This window comes from Electrophorus electricus, chromosome 18 (genome assembly GCF_041902795.1).
Source record: "Electrophorus electricus isolate QZ-2024a chromosome 18, ASM4190279v1, whole genome shotgun sequence".
NCBI classification, from domain to species: domain Eukaryota; kingdom Metazoa; phylum Chordata; class Actinopteri; order Gymnotiformes; family Gymnotidae; genus Electrophorus; species Electrophorus electricus.
This window is the reverse complement of record NC_137514.1, coordinates 8,540,001-8,557,500: the sequence shown is the minus strand read 5'-3', so window position 1 is coordinate 8,557,500 and position 17,500 is coordinate 8,540,001. Positions and strand designations below refer to the sequence as shown.

At 44.5% G+C, this 17,500-nt stretch overlaps 1 protein-coding gene across 4 annotated transcripts in view; it reads right to left on the bottom strand.

Moving 5' to 3' along the window:
- Window positions 1-17,500, bottom strand: part of rasa3 (RAS p21 protein activator 3) — a 34,459-nt gene that overhangs the window by 6,554 nt on the left and 10,405 nt on the right. For 2 of the 4 annotated variants that reach the window (XM_027009382.3, XM_027009387.3), the window contains exons 3-15: window positions 17,271-17,374; window positions 13,378-13,472; window positions 12,158-12,234; window positions 7,658-7,738; window positions 7,356-7,428; window positions 3,624-3,697; window positions 3,210-3,314; window positions 2,685-2,841; window positions 2,310-2,458; window positions 1,763-1,877; window positions 1,584-1,658; window positions 886-1,009; window positions 206-312 (exon numbers count right to left, since the gene is read on the bottom strand). In XM_027009382.3, coding sequence (XP_026865183.2) covers window positions 206-312; window positions 886-1,009; window positions 1,584-1,658; window positions 1,763-1,877; window positions 2,310-2,458; window positions 2,685-2,841; window positions 3,210-3,314; window positions 3,624-3,697; window positions 7,356-7,428; window positions 7,658-7,738; window positions 12,158-12,234; window positions 13,378-13,472; window positions 17,271-17,374 — 1,336 coding nt within the window. The remainder of the gene's footprint in view (window positions 1-205; window positions 313-885; window positions 1,010-1,583; window positions 1,659-1,762; window positions 1,878-2,309; window positions 2,459-2,684; window positions 2,842-3,209; window positions 3,315-3,623; window positions 3,698-7,355; window positions 7,429-7,657; window positions 7,739-12,157; window positions 12,235-13,377; window positions 13,473-17,270; window positions 17,375-17,500) is intronic. The other 2 variants (XM_081700908.1, XM_081700909.1) reach the window with 1 other exon arrangement.

Below are 17,500 nucleotides of genomic sequence, written 5' to 3'. Positions count from 1 at the left end.
GAACACATGCAAGCATGCACCCACTTCGCACACTGGTACCAGTTATGAGACATTATCTAATAAGTACATTCTGCCAGTTCCATTTGTTTCCATCTGTTCCATTTGTAAAGTTCTGTTTGTAAAGTTTTTGTTTGTAAAGTTCCATCTGTAAAGCAGAGCAAATAGTCAGTGTTGTGTTAGTATAATAATTGGAGAGCACACTCACCGGATGGTGTGGTCTAAGCTGGAAGAGGTTAGGGGACAGGATTGCAGGAGCAAAGAAACGCAGGAAAATGAAACTGCTGACTGCAGTGTACCTGACGTCCTGGTCCACTATGAAGACATGTACACACACACACACACAGACACACACACATCATTATCATCCACCTCCTTTTTATTATTAGCATTATCTATCAATGAATCTCTTTCCCACTTATCACACTATGTTTCCAATGTTCATTGTGCATATTCACTGCAGTGTGCACCAATATCCAGCAGGTGACGCTGTGCGCTACAATGCAAATCTGTCACTGCTTTCAAACGCTATATGCCGATGAATGCCAGGGTGAATGAGAACACAGGAGGAAATGCAGAGTAACAAAGAGATGAAGGAGGGGCCGTGAAAGCCCTCTTTAGTGGTAATCTCCTGGGAGACTTCTCGTGAACAGATATCAATGGCCCTTGTTTGACTGAACGGCTCTAAGAAGACTCTGCCCTTTCATGACGTTTCAGCTTCTGCTACTCAAACAGTAACTTTGCATGCTGTAAAAAATACAGTAGGACTGTACCTAGGTCAGGGTGAAACAGTTACCGCAACGAGCACCTAATAAATGAAGGTGGTTGGTTTTATGCCTCGAAGCATTCTGCCTAGCTCAAGGTCACAACGCATGTGTGAGTGGTTACCCTGGAAACGAGTAGCGGCGGACTCTCGGAGCGAGAAGAAGATGTCGCACATGACGGTGGGGCACCTGACACCGGAGGTAGTGATGACGTTAAAGATGCGATCCACGTACTGACGCAAGTTCTCCTGAGGACGGCCGGAAAAATTGACACAAATTAACACGCACACACAAACATGCATATACACACACACACACACACACACACACACGTAAGCACTCATATATGCATGCACACACACACACACACACACACACACACACCCATGTTTTCTTTTTCCTCATTTTGGACAGAGAACTCTCAACCATTTCACTGCGAGTTATACTGTGTATGACTATGTATGTGACAAATAAACCAAACTTGAAACTTGAAACTTGAAACAAACATGCTGCTGGAACATTGCTAACATTGTGAAGTAAACAGTTATTAAAACAGAAATGAAAAATGCCTTCTGTGACATCCAGCATTGACTTCTGCACAACTGTATCTAGCAAGCCGTCTGCTTAGCATATGCTATCGCTGAGTTAGTAAATAAGAGTCCAGGATCATGTGCAGTTTATTACCCACTTAACCTCAAATGAGTATGCACAGACATGGACAGAATACACACGCACACACACACACACAGACACACGCGCACGCACGCACACACACGCGCACATTCTCATAATCATGCAGAGTGAGAGAGACGTGTGACTCACCCTGTTGGTCTCCAGATTCTCTGATTCCTTCAGCTTAACTGGGTCAATTTCACAAGGCTTGTGCTCAGTGCAGATCTACACACACACACACACACACATTCAATAAAAATTCCACCTGACTAAGTGCAGGAGAGAGTGAACTAACTCAAAAGCCAAGGGTTACACAGAGAACCACTCACCTCATCAATGATGGGTTTGAGAGTGACCTGGAGATAGTGCATTCCTGCTAGCTTCATAGTCTCGTCGATGCATTTGGACGTCAGCGAATTGCCCCGGAATATCGTGTTGGGATCCCTGTGAGTGGAAAAGCAAGACAGTATTGCTGCAAAACGGGGCCAACTTTGAAATGAATAATGTACCACTGAAACCAAAGTATGATCTCCAGCCCCACAAACCCCGATACTGAGATGACTTCAGGTGCCCTTGAAAACAGACTACATGCAAAAGCCACCATGTACGTCAGAGTGATCTGATAATGAAACACTGGGTGAAAATAATTAAGGGCTATTGGTACCTGCTGTAACCATAGCCAGCCAGGCTATATGCAACTTTTTGAATGGGCTTGTATACTATTTGCTGTAAGTGTGTGTGCACACCTGCATGCATGCTTATGTGTGTGTGTGTGTGTGTGTGTGTGTGTGTGGGACTAAGGATGCGTATGCATGTGTGTGTTGGGGCACATGCTTGTGCGCATTTGTGTGTGTGTGTGTGTGTGTGTGAACTCACTGCGTGCGGTTGACCTCAGCGCTGGCGATTGCGCTGACGAATGGCACGATCTTGCCGTAGTGCAGGAAGAGATGGACCAGCGGCACGGCTGCCTCCTGCTTCTCCCGACACACCTCCCCGAGGACGTGGGCCGCAGAGGCAGAGACAGGCTGCAGACACACACACCCTGGTCACCGCCACAAACACAAACATGTGTCTGCACGAATTATGGCTTAACCACGTGTTACCGATGTTTTAGGAAGCCCTTAATTAGTTGTGTTTAGATAAGATACAGGAGTACCAGAGTTACAATCAATGATCATGTCAGTAACAGCTTCAAGCACGCCTTAACCCTAAACACCCCACCACCACACACACACACACACACACACACACCTCCACATGTGCGGAGTGTAACAGCAGCTCTGTGAGTGGGTTGTAGCGCTCTGAGGAGAATACGTGGTCCTCCGTGTAAACGATGTTGAGTCTTAAAGAGCCCAGCTCATCTGCCTTCACAGACTTGCTGCCATTGTCCCTTGGCTGGAGGAAGTACCTGAGTGAGACAGAGGGACAGAGACAGAGGGAGAGAGACAGGCAGAGACAGAGGGAGAGAGACAGGCAGAGACAGTGGGAGAGAGACAGACAGAGACAGAGGGAGAGAGACAGGCAGAGACAGTGGGAGAGAGACAGACAGAGACAGAGGGAGAGAGACAGGCAGAGACAGAGGGAGAGAGACAGGCAGAGACAGTGGGAGAGAGACGTTAAATTATTTACGTATAGGTATCTATCACTAACAATGGCTTTATTCAACACAACATGAAAAACTGAAACATTTCAGTTCCTAATAGTTCTGAATGAAGCCCAAAATTGTTATTTGACATTGTTTTGCTGTATGTGTACAAAGGTGAGTTATACATTTACCATGCATCATGAACCCCTGCCTGGCCCAAAACCTTGAGTGGTACCCGAACGCCTCCTAAAAACTCATCCCCAAACTTCAGGTTACTGGCATTCCAAAGGTCCACCCTGAGGGAAACAGAAACAGAAGTTAGACCCTACACACATGCTCACACACCCTTCCCTAGTGACAAAATGCCTACTGCCTGTTTAAACTGTGAGTACATAATGTCACTAATGAAATATTGTATGTTTGTGTATTGTGTATACACACACACACACACACACACAAACACACATGCACACACAAAGTATCAGGACCTTTTCCTTGCTGGTCTTCCCTTTTCATTGATATATATTGTAATCTCTTGAACTAAAATGCACTATATTAGATAAATGTGTGCGTGCACAGACACACACACACACACACATACACACCTGAGAGCTAGCTTGTCCACATCCTCCTCCTCCACATCAAACTGCCGTTTGGTGTAGCTGAGAGGCCTGGTGACCTGGAAGAGTAACAGACGTTTTACTTCCTTAAAAATATGTAAACGACACATACATACACACACAATACGATGGTTATACTTTACTATATTAGTATACTTCTGAATTATGTTAAATTCTTTTAAAAAGCTCCTTTTAAAAAACTAATCGTTTGCTTTTATCGCCATTGAGTTGCTTCTGTTCCTCTCCTTTCCTGACACGAAGGCTTATAATTACACAGGGTGAAACTGGTCGAGCCAGGTAGGCACATCTGGCCAAAGGATCAGGAGGGGAAGGAATCACGGCTCATGCTTTGGCTGCTTTGAGAAAATGCGTGAAGGAATGAACAGACCCAGACCTTCAGCGCCTGGCACCCCCCACGGCAACACGACACCAAAAACAGCCGTGTAGCAGGATCGACCATGCCTGTAGTGGGCCTTGCTGGGGCAAGACAGATTTCCCGTGAAGAAAAGAGCACAATGGCTCTTGATACGTCAGCCTGCTATAGTTAGACGCGTTGAGAGCGAGACGTAGGAAGTCAACTTCCCTCCTAGCTTCTGCTGTCAACGCTAGGAAAACAGTTATTTGGTTTTTTGAATGGAGGGTGAATGTAACTACTGACTCATTGGTGAGTGAGACACAGACAATAGTGGAAACTACAGAGACGTCTGGGTTTCTGACTTGGGCATATTGCGCAACACTGAAAGGATTTCAATTTCAACATTACGAAATTATGATGTTTCAATGTTATTATGCTCACAGCACACCAATCAAAATTTTCTTTGATTAGGTAGCATGGTCATTGATGGAGTGCACTTTAGGTCTGTGAATATTAGCCATTAATTTAGACAACAGTCTGGGTGACGCATATGTGAATGTTGAATGTGGCGTTTTTAGAGCCGCTGATTTACTGGCATGCTGAACTTTCCACACGAGGCTCCTTGCATGCGTTTGCATAAACCTAGCTTTATGGACCTTTATTCGAATTCTCTCCTAATTCCTGAATCCTATGGCTATCTCTGCACTACCGTTCTCTCAACGGAGAGCGTTCAGGGATGGAACGCCAGTCTAGGAGCTCCAGCCCCAGTTGCCCGGGGTCTCTTCCCTTTCGACACGTTCCCAGTCACCCCTGAAACCTCAGCCCCATGGGGCAGGGCTTTTCTGAGCCATTCTAGGCTGTATTTGCTGAGATCTGCAGAAGGTCTTGGAAAGCTATAAGACACCTTAGGCTCTGTTGGAGTCCTCCAACTCAATCTCCGCCTAGATGACTCTAAATGAATCATTAAACTGATAATTGATCTTTGTTTCTGAAGTCAGGTGCATTTCATTAGCAGACTCACATGTGCAAGTTGTGTCTAAAAGTTGTCTTTCTATAGTTATTTCAACAGAAGTAAAAAACATTTGAACAAACTAAACTGATTATTTAATTAAGGAGCAATATCAGACCTAGTTTGTGTTCTGGTAAGCTTATCATCTAATTAAAGAAGTAGCAAAGTAGCTGACCTAGCAGGGTATTTCATAATGTATGCATTTTTTCAGTTGACCATATAATTTAAAACTAAGCTGCAAGACACTCTGACTTCTCCTTATGAGTTTATGAAATTTATTGCATGATTTATAAAATTTCTTGTGACGTGTTTGTTTTTTTTTTTTTCTATCAGGAAGCATGGTGGTTATTCATATCTTAATTAGCTGGTGCCTCATATTAAGTTTAGTAGTTTTATATTAAGTTTAGTGAATTGTAGCTCGGACTCACTTTCTAATTTAAGTTTTGTTTACAAACCCAAAATAGTCTAAGTTCCAAACTGCGTTTTAAAGCAAGAAAGATTTAGATGTGTCCATTTTGATCTACAATCTTAATATCCTAACAATACACAACATGACACTTGAACCGACATATAATGTTTTCTCGAGTGTTCTAGATTTTGCATGATGACAGTGGCTATAATTCATAACTCCAAAGTCCCAATTCCAAAAATGTTATGTTTAATTAAGCAAGCCTGCATCAGACGGATCTCAGACGCACGTCACTCAGTTCCTCAGTCACCAACTGCGGGAGGTCATGTCTTTGGATCTCACATCCTTCTGGCAGTTGGTGGTGATGTATGTGGCAGGATAATTAAAGCAGTTTAACTGTGAAGGACAAAGAGCTGCAGGGTCCAGTGTGTGTGTGTGTGTGTGTGTGTGTGTGTGCGCGTGTGTGTGTGTGTGCGTGTGTGTGTGTGCATGTGTGTGTGTGTGCGTGCGTGTGTGTATGTGCGTGTGTGTGTGTGTGTGTGCGTGTGTGTGTGTGCGCGTGTGTGTGTGCGTGTGTGTGTGTGCATGTGTGTGTGTGCGTGCGTGTGTGTATGTGCGTGTGTGTATGTGTGTGTGTGTGCGTGTGTGCGTGCGTGTGTGCGTGTGTGTTTGTGAGCGTGTGTGCGTGTGTGTGTACATGCGTGTGTGCGTGTGTGTGTACATGCATGTGTGTGTGTGTGTGTGTGTGTGTGTGTGTGTGTGTGTGGTGCACTGAACCCTGTCCTGTGTGTGGGAAAGAGCATGACTGTGAGGGGGAAGAGATCAATTGAGCAGATTGTATGTCTCACAGCATCTGAATCAATCACGGCCTTGTCTTCTCGCGTCCACTGGTGTGTGTGCGCGTATGTGCATGCGGGCCGATGGGGGGGGATATCAAACCGTTCTGTCCGGGACAAAAGTACACGGGGCGGTGCAGAGGAGAGGAGGAGGAAACGAAAGCCAACAGAGAGCTGTCACATGGCCGTAGACGAGACGCTACCGTCTCCCCTCGGGAGCGCTCACAGCTGCAGGGGCAGGGGCTGCCGCAGGGCCGACACTCCCTGGAGAGTCCAAACATCAACAGCCGCGCTGTGGTTTCTCAGAAACGAAAGCTTCGCTGAGCAAGCGCAAGGGTGTGGATATCTTTTTCTTTTTCTTCCCCCTCTTTCCTGCTCTTTCGTTTTCTGGTTTTCTTACTGCGGTATACCGCGACTTATCGCTTCTAACAATCCGTACCGCCGACCTTCAAAGTGTTGAAGTTGAAGGTGGGTATCAGGTTAAAACAGTGTAAGCCTACCGCTCGAGCCTGGCTCATTTTGCTTGTTTGTAAACAGACCCGTATCTCCCAGTCTGGTTTCTGTATTGTATGGAGACACTGTTATGTCTGTCCTGAGGAAGCCATGAGGGTGTGGGCACATTTGAAATGGAAAACTAACTGTTAGCTTTGGGTTAAAAGCTATGGCTCGGATTCAGAATGAGACATCTAATCCCTGACAAATCTCTGAAACGTTGGTAAGAGCTAGCGTCTGCGCACCTAAACTTTAGTTCCGCTACAGTTCCGCTGAGAGGATCAGCACAGTGTTCGCAACCACACCTGCATCAAGCCTCCACGTCTGTGTCATGATTAAACAGTTTCCAACGTTCTCAGCGGGGTCTCCTTGCTGAGAAACGCGGGACACAGGCTAAAATTTGTCTTCTGTCCACATATCAACACCGGCCTATTGACAGGATCCTAAGTGCCCCAAGCACCCTTGTGTGCAACACAATCTGCATCTTAAGGCCATGCTTAAAATCTCAGGCTCTGTTTCCCACAAGTGTAAGAATGATTCTAGTGGTTAATATTTGTCCAAGAACAACTGCTTGCATACCATTTTTTTCCCCTTTCTTTTTTCTGAAAGTTCTTACCTCAAAGTAGAACACTTCGTCGAACTGAGGGTTGTTGGTTTTCCGTTTGACCTTGGTCTTCTTGGCTTCTGACCTGTTTGGCCAGAAAGATCCCGAAGGGAGGGAGAGTGAGTGAGAGAGAGAGAGGGCAAACCGTGATGCGGCATGCGCTCATCACCCATGTCCCAGCAGACGAGACGGCCATCGGTTTGGATTAACCACTTATGATCGCCTCTGTGAATCCAGCCTAACAAAATGTGATGCTTCTGCAATTTGAGTTTTTGGTGGTCTGACAGCATCTTCTTTTTTTTTTTTTTTTTTACCTGGAAGGCCCCAGTAAGGAGACTGCAGCGTATGGGTCGCACTGGCCATTGACGATAGGAAGGTCTTGACACTCCAAGACTCTGGGCAAGAGAAAAGAGACAGTGGACAGTTGTCAGGTTAATCGTGGAGTCTGTGCTGCACCTGCACTAAATGATGCTTTACAAGTGAAATTAAAATAGTAAAATAGTTAAAGCAGTTTTGCAATCTAAAAATTACACTTGAAGCTCCTTTGGGGAATAAAAAAGACTGGATGAAAGGTAGGCCATGACAGCTATGTTTGTGTAGAGTAGTATTTAAGAAATACCAGTAAACTCTGACAGAAAGCACCTGAAATATCTCCTCCAATATATGATGCAAAACCCAGTCAGCATCAGCTTGCCGACCCAAAGGTTTGTGCTAACTGCCCAATTAGTCATTGCATATCCAAAGGAAACAAACAGATGGTGGCCATTTTGACCAGACAGGCACATCGTAGCCTGGTCACCCAATTATTTTTGGACCCTGCTGCCTGGGCAGTGGAGCCTGGAGCCAATCAGATTCAGACCCACAAGTCTTAGAGGAACTTAAGACATTTGGAATTTACACTAGTCCAGACTGAGACACAGTCCAGACTGAGACAGACTACAGGGAGATCCAGTGTCACACTTCCTGAATTTACATCCTCTCAACTTTGCTCCCTACATATCTTATTTAAAGAAGTTAAGGATGTAAATATGTATATCTGATTTTAGAAATCCATTATATCATTAATATGTAAACTGATTCCTTGATCTTTGAGTTTATATTTTTGAAACTTCCGTTCCACCTCCATTGACTTTGTTTATTAATTAAACAGCAATAAAAAAGGAACCTTGAGTCCTCCTCATTACTACTGACCTACGTTTCTACTAACATTTGCAAATATATTTTTATCTATGTAGCTGTGAACAGTCTTCCGGGCTTCCCTAAGCTGTTCTGTCAAAGAGTCATCTCACACACACACACTGTGCACTGAGCCATCTGGCACCTCGCCAGGTTCCATAACAAAGCCCTCTATGAGAAACACACCCCATACTGCCTGCATGTCCATCACAGGTAGGAATAAAGACTGGACTGTCACACTTGAACAATGCACTATGCTTACACTGTAAAACCATAGCCAGTAGCTTTCCTGAATCAGCTGTTCAAAACCAAACTGTACCCAACACTGCTAAATGTATGCTCAGTCAATGAATATGCTTGGTCTGCCTGATCTCATTAACCCACAACTAGAAAATGTATTGTGTATTACAGTACATCACTTGCATCAGTCCAGACTTTGATGATTTTGCACCTTGTAACTTGGTCAATGACCCCTTACAAAATCATTTAAGTTTATGAAATCTGTGTACTTAACACAAGTAGAAAAAGGCCGTACATGTAAGACTGGCATGGAAAAACAAGAAAATTGAATGAAAGAGAATAAGCCATTAGCCAATAAGAGAGTCTTTGCTGATGCAGTACCCAGGCAATGAAAGAGCTTATGTTGTTTTCAGACAGTAGCCAAATCTCACCCACGCAGAGGGCTATGTGACATCATCACACCACATTACGCAAAGTGCAATATCCCGCCAGTCGGGCCTGACAGCTCATACACACTCACACACAGAACTGGGTGACTCACACGCCTGTTCACACACTTCTCTTATTCGTGCTTAACCAGGAGAGACTCAGGTTTGGACACAAACATACAAAAAGGCACGCGTTAATATTTCCACAGACAGAGTCCTGTAAACAAAGCAAACAAAGAAGAAGGTGAGACGTGGGCGAGAGTGAAGCTTTTAGCATTCGCAAAGACAGAGAGGGTTTATAATGTCAATAACACCAGTGCACTTCCTGCGTTCTACGCCTGCTTATATAAGGCCCCTATCACCTCCATGGGCCTGGTGGACCGAGCTCAGCCCAGCTTTACCCCGCACCTGCCCCATGGGTCTGGAGCACTGTCCAGTAGCCTGCCTCCCGGAGAACCACCTTCCCGCAAAGTTCCCCACGCTACACCTGATCGTGGTGGCCATCACGGGACATCCGACAGTAATAATTACGCAATTACTAATAATTTATAACGTTAATTTGTAATAATTAATAATCCGATGAGTCTGGTGTGGAGGACTAGGAGTGGAGCGAACCTCTGCAAGATGGTGCCTGTTTGCGAGCATGGGTGGTGACCCTTGCTTCTCAAAGATGGTTCAATGTGTGGAGACTGCTGTATGTTTAGGGAAGGAAATGGTTTCGGTGCATGTCTAAAGAATATTCCATGACACACAGTTTCGCTGAAGGACATGCAGTGCTGTTGTTATGCTAAATCAAACGGTAAGTGTGATATAGTGTAACGTGTTGCTGGCGACTTCTATACAGTGGCCCAGCGTGCCCTGAGCCTTTTCAATAAGCCGACTGTCCTGCCGAACAAATGACATGAATGAGAGGTCCATCTGCTCTGCCGCGAGCTCCACTGTGTCTCTACGCTCGTTACCCACAATGCTCTAGTGTGGGCAAACTTGCCAGCCATAGATCTGTTAATGCTTTCACAGCAGATATGGAGAGATGCACACACGAACAGGAAACACAAACACAAAAGCAGCTATACAGTCACATGCACAGAGCTATCCCTGCACAGGCTGAAACGTTCACATTTGTTATATGTACAAGACAACTCTGATACTCTCATAAACAGACATATGGCAAACCTTATAAAGCTTAAAGCAGCATATAGCTACTTTGGTATCCACGTCTCAAGACTTTTGGTTTAAAAAAAGCCAACCGTATGGTTGGCTAATATTTACAGCTCTGTCCAACTGAGTTATGCTGATTTGTCAGTCATATAATGTTCTCATTTATTGACATTGAGTTTTCTTTGATTTTGTTCTTGAGAGACAACAGTTGTTGAGAGACTTCAGATGCAAAAATATGCTACATGTAAAATCAGCCCTAGACATTTATCTATTACACGCAAACATTTTCTTGCCTTATTTCACACCATGTTCACAGATGGATATCTAAAAACCCTTTTGTTTTTCTAAAAACAATTTACACAACTGCCTGCACACTGACTCACTGCCATTTTTAAAGGAAGCCCAGGCACGCCATCCCCTGGCCCTGTCATCCACGCCAATCAAACTGTCCCTAATGCATGCAGGCCTTGGCAGAGTCCTATTGGACAGTTTGGCTGAATTATGCTAAATATACCATTATCTGCAGCAGCAGAACTGAAGCGATTCTTCAATGTTTCTTTTGCACACACTCTCTCTCTCTCTCTCTCTCTCTCTCTCTCTCTCTCTCACACTTTCTCTCTTTGCTCTCATGGAGAGACCACATGACCTTTTGTATGAGATGATCCAACACGACTGAGTAAATTTGACCTGACAGCCTGATTTGCAGAGGCGCTTTACAAAAGAACAATCCTGTTTGGCTGTGTTTTGCTCTGTTTGCGAGATAATCTCGTTTCCATTTTTAGTTATCTGCATTAAGTGATCTGCTTTAAAGTTAAGGCCTACACTCTTCAGAATAGCTCATTCGGAAGGCATTGTACAAAAAAAGGGTGGATTTGTCTTGTAAAAAAAAATCTATCTCTGCTAAATACTGCACCCATAAACATACAGGGTGTCTCTACCAACACAAGCTGTGAATTAAGAAAATGAATTTGAGCTACAAAATTAAAGAAATCTGAGAAAATGGAGGCGAGAAAGTCTCCTCCCCAGGGAGTCTGCTGCAGTGCCGTTTGCATTAAGGAGCCATTTTGTGCTGAGCTGTACACAACCAACACAAAGGCATATAGAAATAAAACAAGTCAGAAAACAGGAAAAAACAGATTAGGCTTAAAAGTGCTCCCTCTTACGTCCCCCCCACCTCTCTCTTTCCCTCCCTCCCTCTCTCTCTCGCTAACAAATGCAGCTGGCTAACCTTTCCATTGGCCTAAAAGAATTCTTGTGCATGCCTGCCAACCTCTGATGAAACAGCTCCCATCTGGGATCTTCCATTTTCTAGCTCCACTTCAACACCAGAAGCAGCCCCATTATTGGCCTCAGCCATGTCCAGTGTGGGATGGATATGCTGAATACCTCAAGGAGTTTCCATTTAAGAGCAGGGTTTGCCCTTCGTATGCTAATGAGTGCGGCCACACGGCTAGATAGGAAGTAATGCCATCTCAGCAGAGCGGCCATGAGACGGCTGATGCTATTTGTGCTTTGTTCTCTGAATCCTGCCTGACAACAGGAGTAATTCTGCTGAATTTGTGCCACGCAGTGCATGGGGCTTAACGAGTAAATCAAGGAACCTGGAAAACAGCAACACAAAACAATCGGAATGTTCACGCCTGGCTTACTGAAATCCTGTCTTTGCCCTTGTGCCCAAATCTAGGACCTTCTCTGAATTGTGAAAGGCTTCCAGACACCAGTCTACAAGATCAGTGAGATAAAGGGACAACCCTTCTGTAATTCCTATTGGCTGGGAGGCAAGCACAGAGAGAGTGAGATTGGCTGACTCACCGGGTTGCCAGTTTGTGGCAGACGGCTCCACTGTCTGTGATGACTTCGCTTAGGCGGAGTTCCAGATGAACCTTTCCCTGTGAAGGACCGGACATGGTTACCATGGCAACACACACCCAGTAAGAGAAAGTGAACAAGAACAAAACAGTTGTAAAAAGACCAAAACAAATGGCTGCTGGAGGAGCTGAAGTGGCTTCTCCTGACAGAATTAATTTACAGGATTCATTTTCAAATATCATTTATCATTTAAAACATTATTTACAAAGAAACAAAATAACTATCTGTGGTGGCCAAGAACAGTATCTGTGATGTGCAAGGAAGAATAAAAGAAAATAGAGACACTGAATTCACTTTTCTCAGTTGATTGGGTATGAATTCACTAATTACATCTTTTTGTCTTTGCATGTGTGTGTGTGTGTGTGTGTGTGTTTGTGTGTGTGTGTGTGTGTGTGTGCGTGCGTGTGTGTGTGTGTGAGATTGTATGTAAGTGCATGTGAAAACCATCCCAAGGCTGTGAGAACTGCACTGTCAAACAGCAGCCAACATCATCAATATGCAAATGTGCTTTGGCAGGCAGCTGGGGACTCACTTGCTCGCTTACTCACTCACTCACACACACACACTCACACACACACACAAACACACACACACACACACACACACACACACACACACACACACACACACACACACACACACACACACACACTCACACACACACACACACACACATAAAACAATGTGTTCTCTATGACAAGGGAGAGAAATGCTCTATCTTTCCTTTCCATTTCAGCCTTTTGCCCTTCCTCCCTTCCTCCCTCTCTCTCTCTCTCTCTCTCTCTCTCCCTCTCTCTCTCTCTCTCTCTCTCACACACGTTCCTTTCTTCACAATTGCGAATGAATACAGCTGTGTTATTAGAGAGCCGCTTTATGGCTAAACTAGCTGTCTGAATACAGATTATGAGGTAGCGTGAGCAAGGTGACAGAGCTGTTGTGAAGTTTAGATTTTCGTACACATTCTCACTAATATTAATTCAAAGACGTCTTCAGCGAAGCTTGTCGTAGTAAAGAATTTGAATTTGAGAGAAGGGAACAGGAGAGAACACAGAAAAGAAAGAGAGATAGAATAAGAGAGAGAGAGAGAGAGAGAGAGAGAGAGAGAGAGAGAGAGAGAGAGAGAGAGAGAGAGAGAGAAAGAGGATTATAAGATGGGTACCTACCTGCACCTCTGAGTCTGCACTAACAGGCTGCAGTGGGAACCAGGTGTCTTTGCCGTGGTACTTGGTCAGGTCCTCCTTCTTCACAGCTACCTTGCCTGAGAGCAACCAATCACAATGTGGGCCTTTTGGTCACAGCAAACCTGACTTGTCACACAAAACCATTGCAGTTAAAGTTACCCAGCTGAATGCAACAGTTCCTCTGCACAATATCTAATAAGGCTGAAATGATATGTGTGTTCCATCACAGTACATACGTTACACACGGTACATAAGTTACGGTCCAGTGCATGCAATATGCGAAAACTGAGGTGCGAAAATTTTAAAATTTCACAAGTTACACCCAAAACCATAAGCTGTAAGCCATCAGCAACATGCTGTGCTAAGTCTATCTTAAATTCACTGGCATCTGACTGAGTCAGTCCCACTATGGCCAATGCAAATGACACATGGGAGTTCAAAGACCACCCTGGTTCTGTCCAAGATCAGTTGTGTGGGAAAATTTCAGGTTCCCAGTGAACTACATCAGCAAGTGATTGACAAAGACATTGGGTCAGCACTGTAGGGTAAGTGTGCAGAAATACATGAACATGCTAACAAATATTCAACAGCATCACCCAGATTTGCCAGTCAGTTTTATATTCACACATTTGGCAGGCACTCTTATTCAGAGCAACTTACAGTTTCAGACGTTGGCAAATGTAGCATTAGGCATCTTGTGCAAGGACTCTTACTGGTATGATGTGGTGTATTTGGCCAGATGGTAGATTGAACCCAAATCCCCCATGGGAGAGGCAGCAGTGTTTCCCATTGCACTAAACCCATAACCCAATCATTGGATGTAGGCTAAAAAAAAAACACTCCAGAAGTTCAGCATTACTGAAGCAGTTGGCATTTACATTCCACTGGGTTGAGCTTAAGTTTTAAATGTTGAAATACAGCCTAAGTGGAACAACTAAAAAATTGTATAATTCTATTTACTTTGTACTTTAATAACACGAGATGCTTTTCATATTTGTAGCTTATTGTAAGATATTGCCTTTTGTTTTTTTATCAGCCTTACATAAAATGATGACCTATGGAAGAGCGCATGTTCACTATTGGCATTTTTACATTTTACTGCTTAATATACTACAGGCTCAACCAACCAAACAAGACCAAAACAGCATTTACTGGGTACTTGGTTAGAAACTTACTCAAAGCTAGGCACACACACACACACATACACACACACACACACACACACACACACACACACACACACACACACACACACACACACACACACCCGCGCGCGTGTGCGTGCGCACACCCACACAAACATCCAGTCTCAGGCAACAATCCAATGCAAACACAAGCTTTCTAATTTTAGCATTTTGGATTTACAATGAAAAATGACCCGTCCAGCCAAATGCGCCGGTGTCAAATAGAGAGACACCTTTGTGCAGATGTGACACAGCGGCCTCGGGGGTCGGGTTTACTGGGGTTTGCTCTGGAATGCTGTGCTCTGTGTGAAAACGCCAGCCGGAGGAACGGCGAAGACAGTATCAGAACCTTAATTACACTCATTATCATAAACCTCACATTCATTAACACCACAGAAACAGCAGACAAGAAAGCAGAGAGAGAGAGAGAGAGAGAGAGAGAGAGAGAGAGAGAGCATGAGTAGTGTTCAGGGAGATCAAACATGCTGCTCACACCGACATCTGCCTGTTCTGTCCTGAGCTTGCACACAGCCATAACACAGGCACACTTTGATGACACGCTCTAACACAGCGTACTGGAGTGTGTGTGTGAGTGGAAATGGGCAGAGGCGGAGCCTGATGTGACAGGGCTGTTCTATTAATTGAGAAAGGATGCAATTACGGGAGTAGTTTCACTGAGTGGCACGACTGCAGTGGAGCACTTCTGCTTACACTCTCATCTATTCACTCAAATAGAGCGCTACCAAATTACAGGAAATGCCACTTTTGCACCAGACTGAGTGAAACAAATCACAAGGCTCAGTTGCCTCTATACAGTGTGCTTTCGATAAAGAGTGCATTTTAAAAAAGCAACAGATTATAACTTAATAGAACTGATTTTTAATTACTAATGCAATTAGTAGACACAATAGACAAAATATAAAAAATTATGGAGCCTTACATCATAACTTTATATGATTTCATAAACTCTCTCTTTCAATGATTTGGTGACAGATTAAGGCTTGAGGCTGTGTGTTATGCAAAGGCCTAAGGCTGTAGGCAATCCACATTAGTAACAACTGTCTGATTGGTCAACACTTCTACTGACATGACTGAAGAGGAGCTGCAATTGGATATTTTTTACAATGATGTCAACACTGAGCTCTTATTGGCTAGTTGACTGTTTCTCTGCAAAAATCCAAGATGCAACATTACGTTTGTATAACTCTGCAGTTATCACCACCTTTCCTACACCCACGCACCCCAATGAAAACACACGCACACACACACACGCACACACACAATCTTTAATGAGTACAGCTGTGGTAAATGTTTGACACATTAAATGTTTGAGACTTCCTCTCCCCCTCTTCTGTGGTGTTTTGTTTTTCTTTGTTTTGCTTCTCTCATTCATCCTCACCACTTGATTTCCACTGGCCAAAGCACCACTACACAAGAACCATGTAGTAACACAGAAATGTGGCGTTCACACACACAAGATGAAATTCTTTATACAACTTTTGTATTAAAAAACACACAATATAGTACTCAACTTCTCAACACTCAGACAACCAAATATACCAGGCATAGATCTTGCAGCTGCTCCTCGCCAAAGAAAACATCCTCACGAGCCTGAAGATCAACTTCTGAACCAAGAACAGCTGGATGACTAGACATTTTTAAACTCTGTTTATACAGAACACCATACCTCTGATCTGCGATCAGTTTCATCTCTGTCCATTACATGCAGCGACCCAGCAGCTGATATAAAAATCTGCTTGGAGGTGATGCCTGTGTCAGATAAGTTTGGGCAGGATGGCCAGGGTCGTTTGAGCGCCAACGTCCTCGTCGTGGGGTAAGGGGTGTTGGTCAGGTGTCAGATAAGTAGTGAGACGGCAGACATGCTCGGCGCAGCCCTCGATAAGCAGAAGGATGACACACACACTCAGCACAGCATCAGATAAGCAGAGGAACGATACATGCTCAGCAGGGCGAATTGAATCCCAGCATCACATGCACACACTCTCAGGGCCGCATAAAGGGAGCCAGGAGCCACCACTGGCATATGTGGGTGCTACACCTTCACTGTAAAGCATTAATGGCCTCTTCTTTGTCTCTGAGGGTTAGCGACCACTCACGGCATCTGGCTCTTTACTTCAAGAGCTTAAGTGGCATTCTGTGAAGTTCTATGGCACATAAATAGGCGGGAATGGTATAGTGAAGTCTAAGCAACGCACAGCAAACAGAAAGAACAGTCAATCTGTTCAGTCATTGGGCAGGCCATGCTCACATCTGCTCCACAGATTCAGCCCAACCGATCCACAAAGTTTCTCTTGGCATGTAACATGGGAAACCACCAAGCCCCCTTAGCGGCCAGGCCAATCCACTCACATGCTGACAGAGCAGAAGCCAATCAGTGCACAGGAGCCCCTCGCTAATTAGTGCGTTGCCCAACCAGAAGGCAGATGAGTGATGAGGAGGCCAATGAGCTAATGTGCTCTGTAACATTACCACACATTAGGCCCGTCTAAAGTGGCGGCAACACAGATGACAAAACTTCAAACTAAAAGTGCTGACTTGTCAGCCACTGAAGAGTTTCAACTCACTACCGGTCTCTTCAGAATCTAATGTCCCTGTTACTACCACTAACTCAGCCTGATCAGAGGCAACGAACAACAGGTCTCAGGACTAAGGGGACGAGTGGAGGCTCACCAATGCTGGAGTCCCTCCTGAAGACATCCCTGTCGAAGATATAAAAGCAGAGGTGCCGGAAGCTGCGCGGGATTTCACAATAAAAGTCTTCTCCATAGAATGGGCTGTAGGAGGATACGGGCAGAGAGGAAATGTGGTGAAACTTTTGCCATCAGTCAGAGCGGACGTTGCAAGATTGTTCTGCTATCAGGACAACAATCATGGTCAACAAGTGTAAACACACACACACT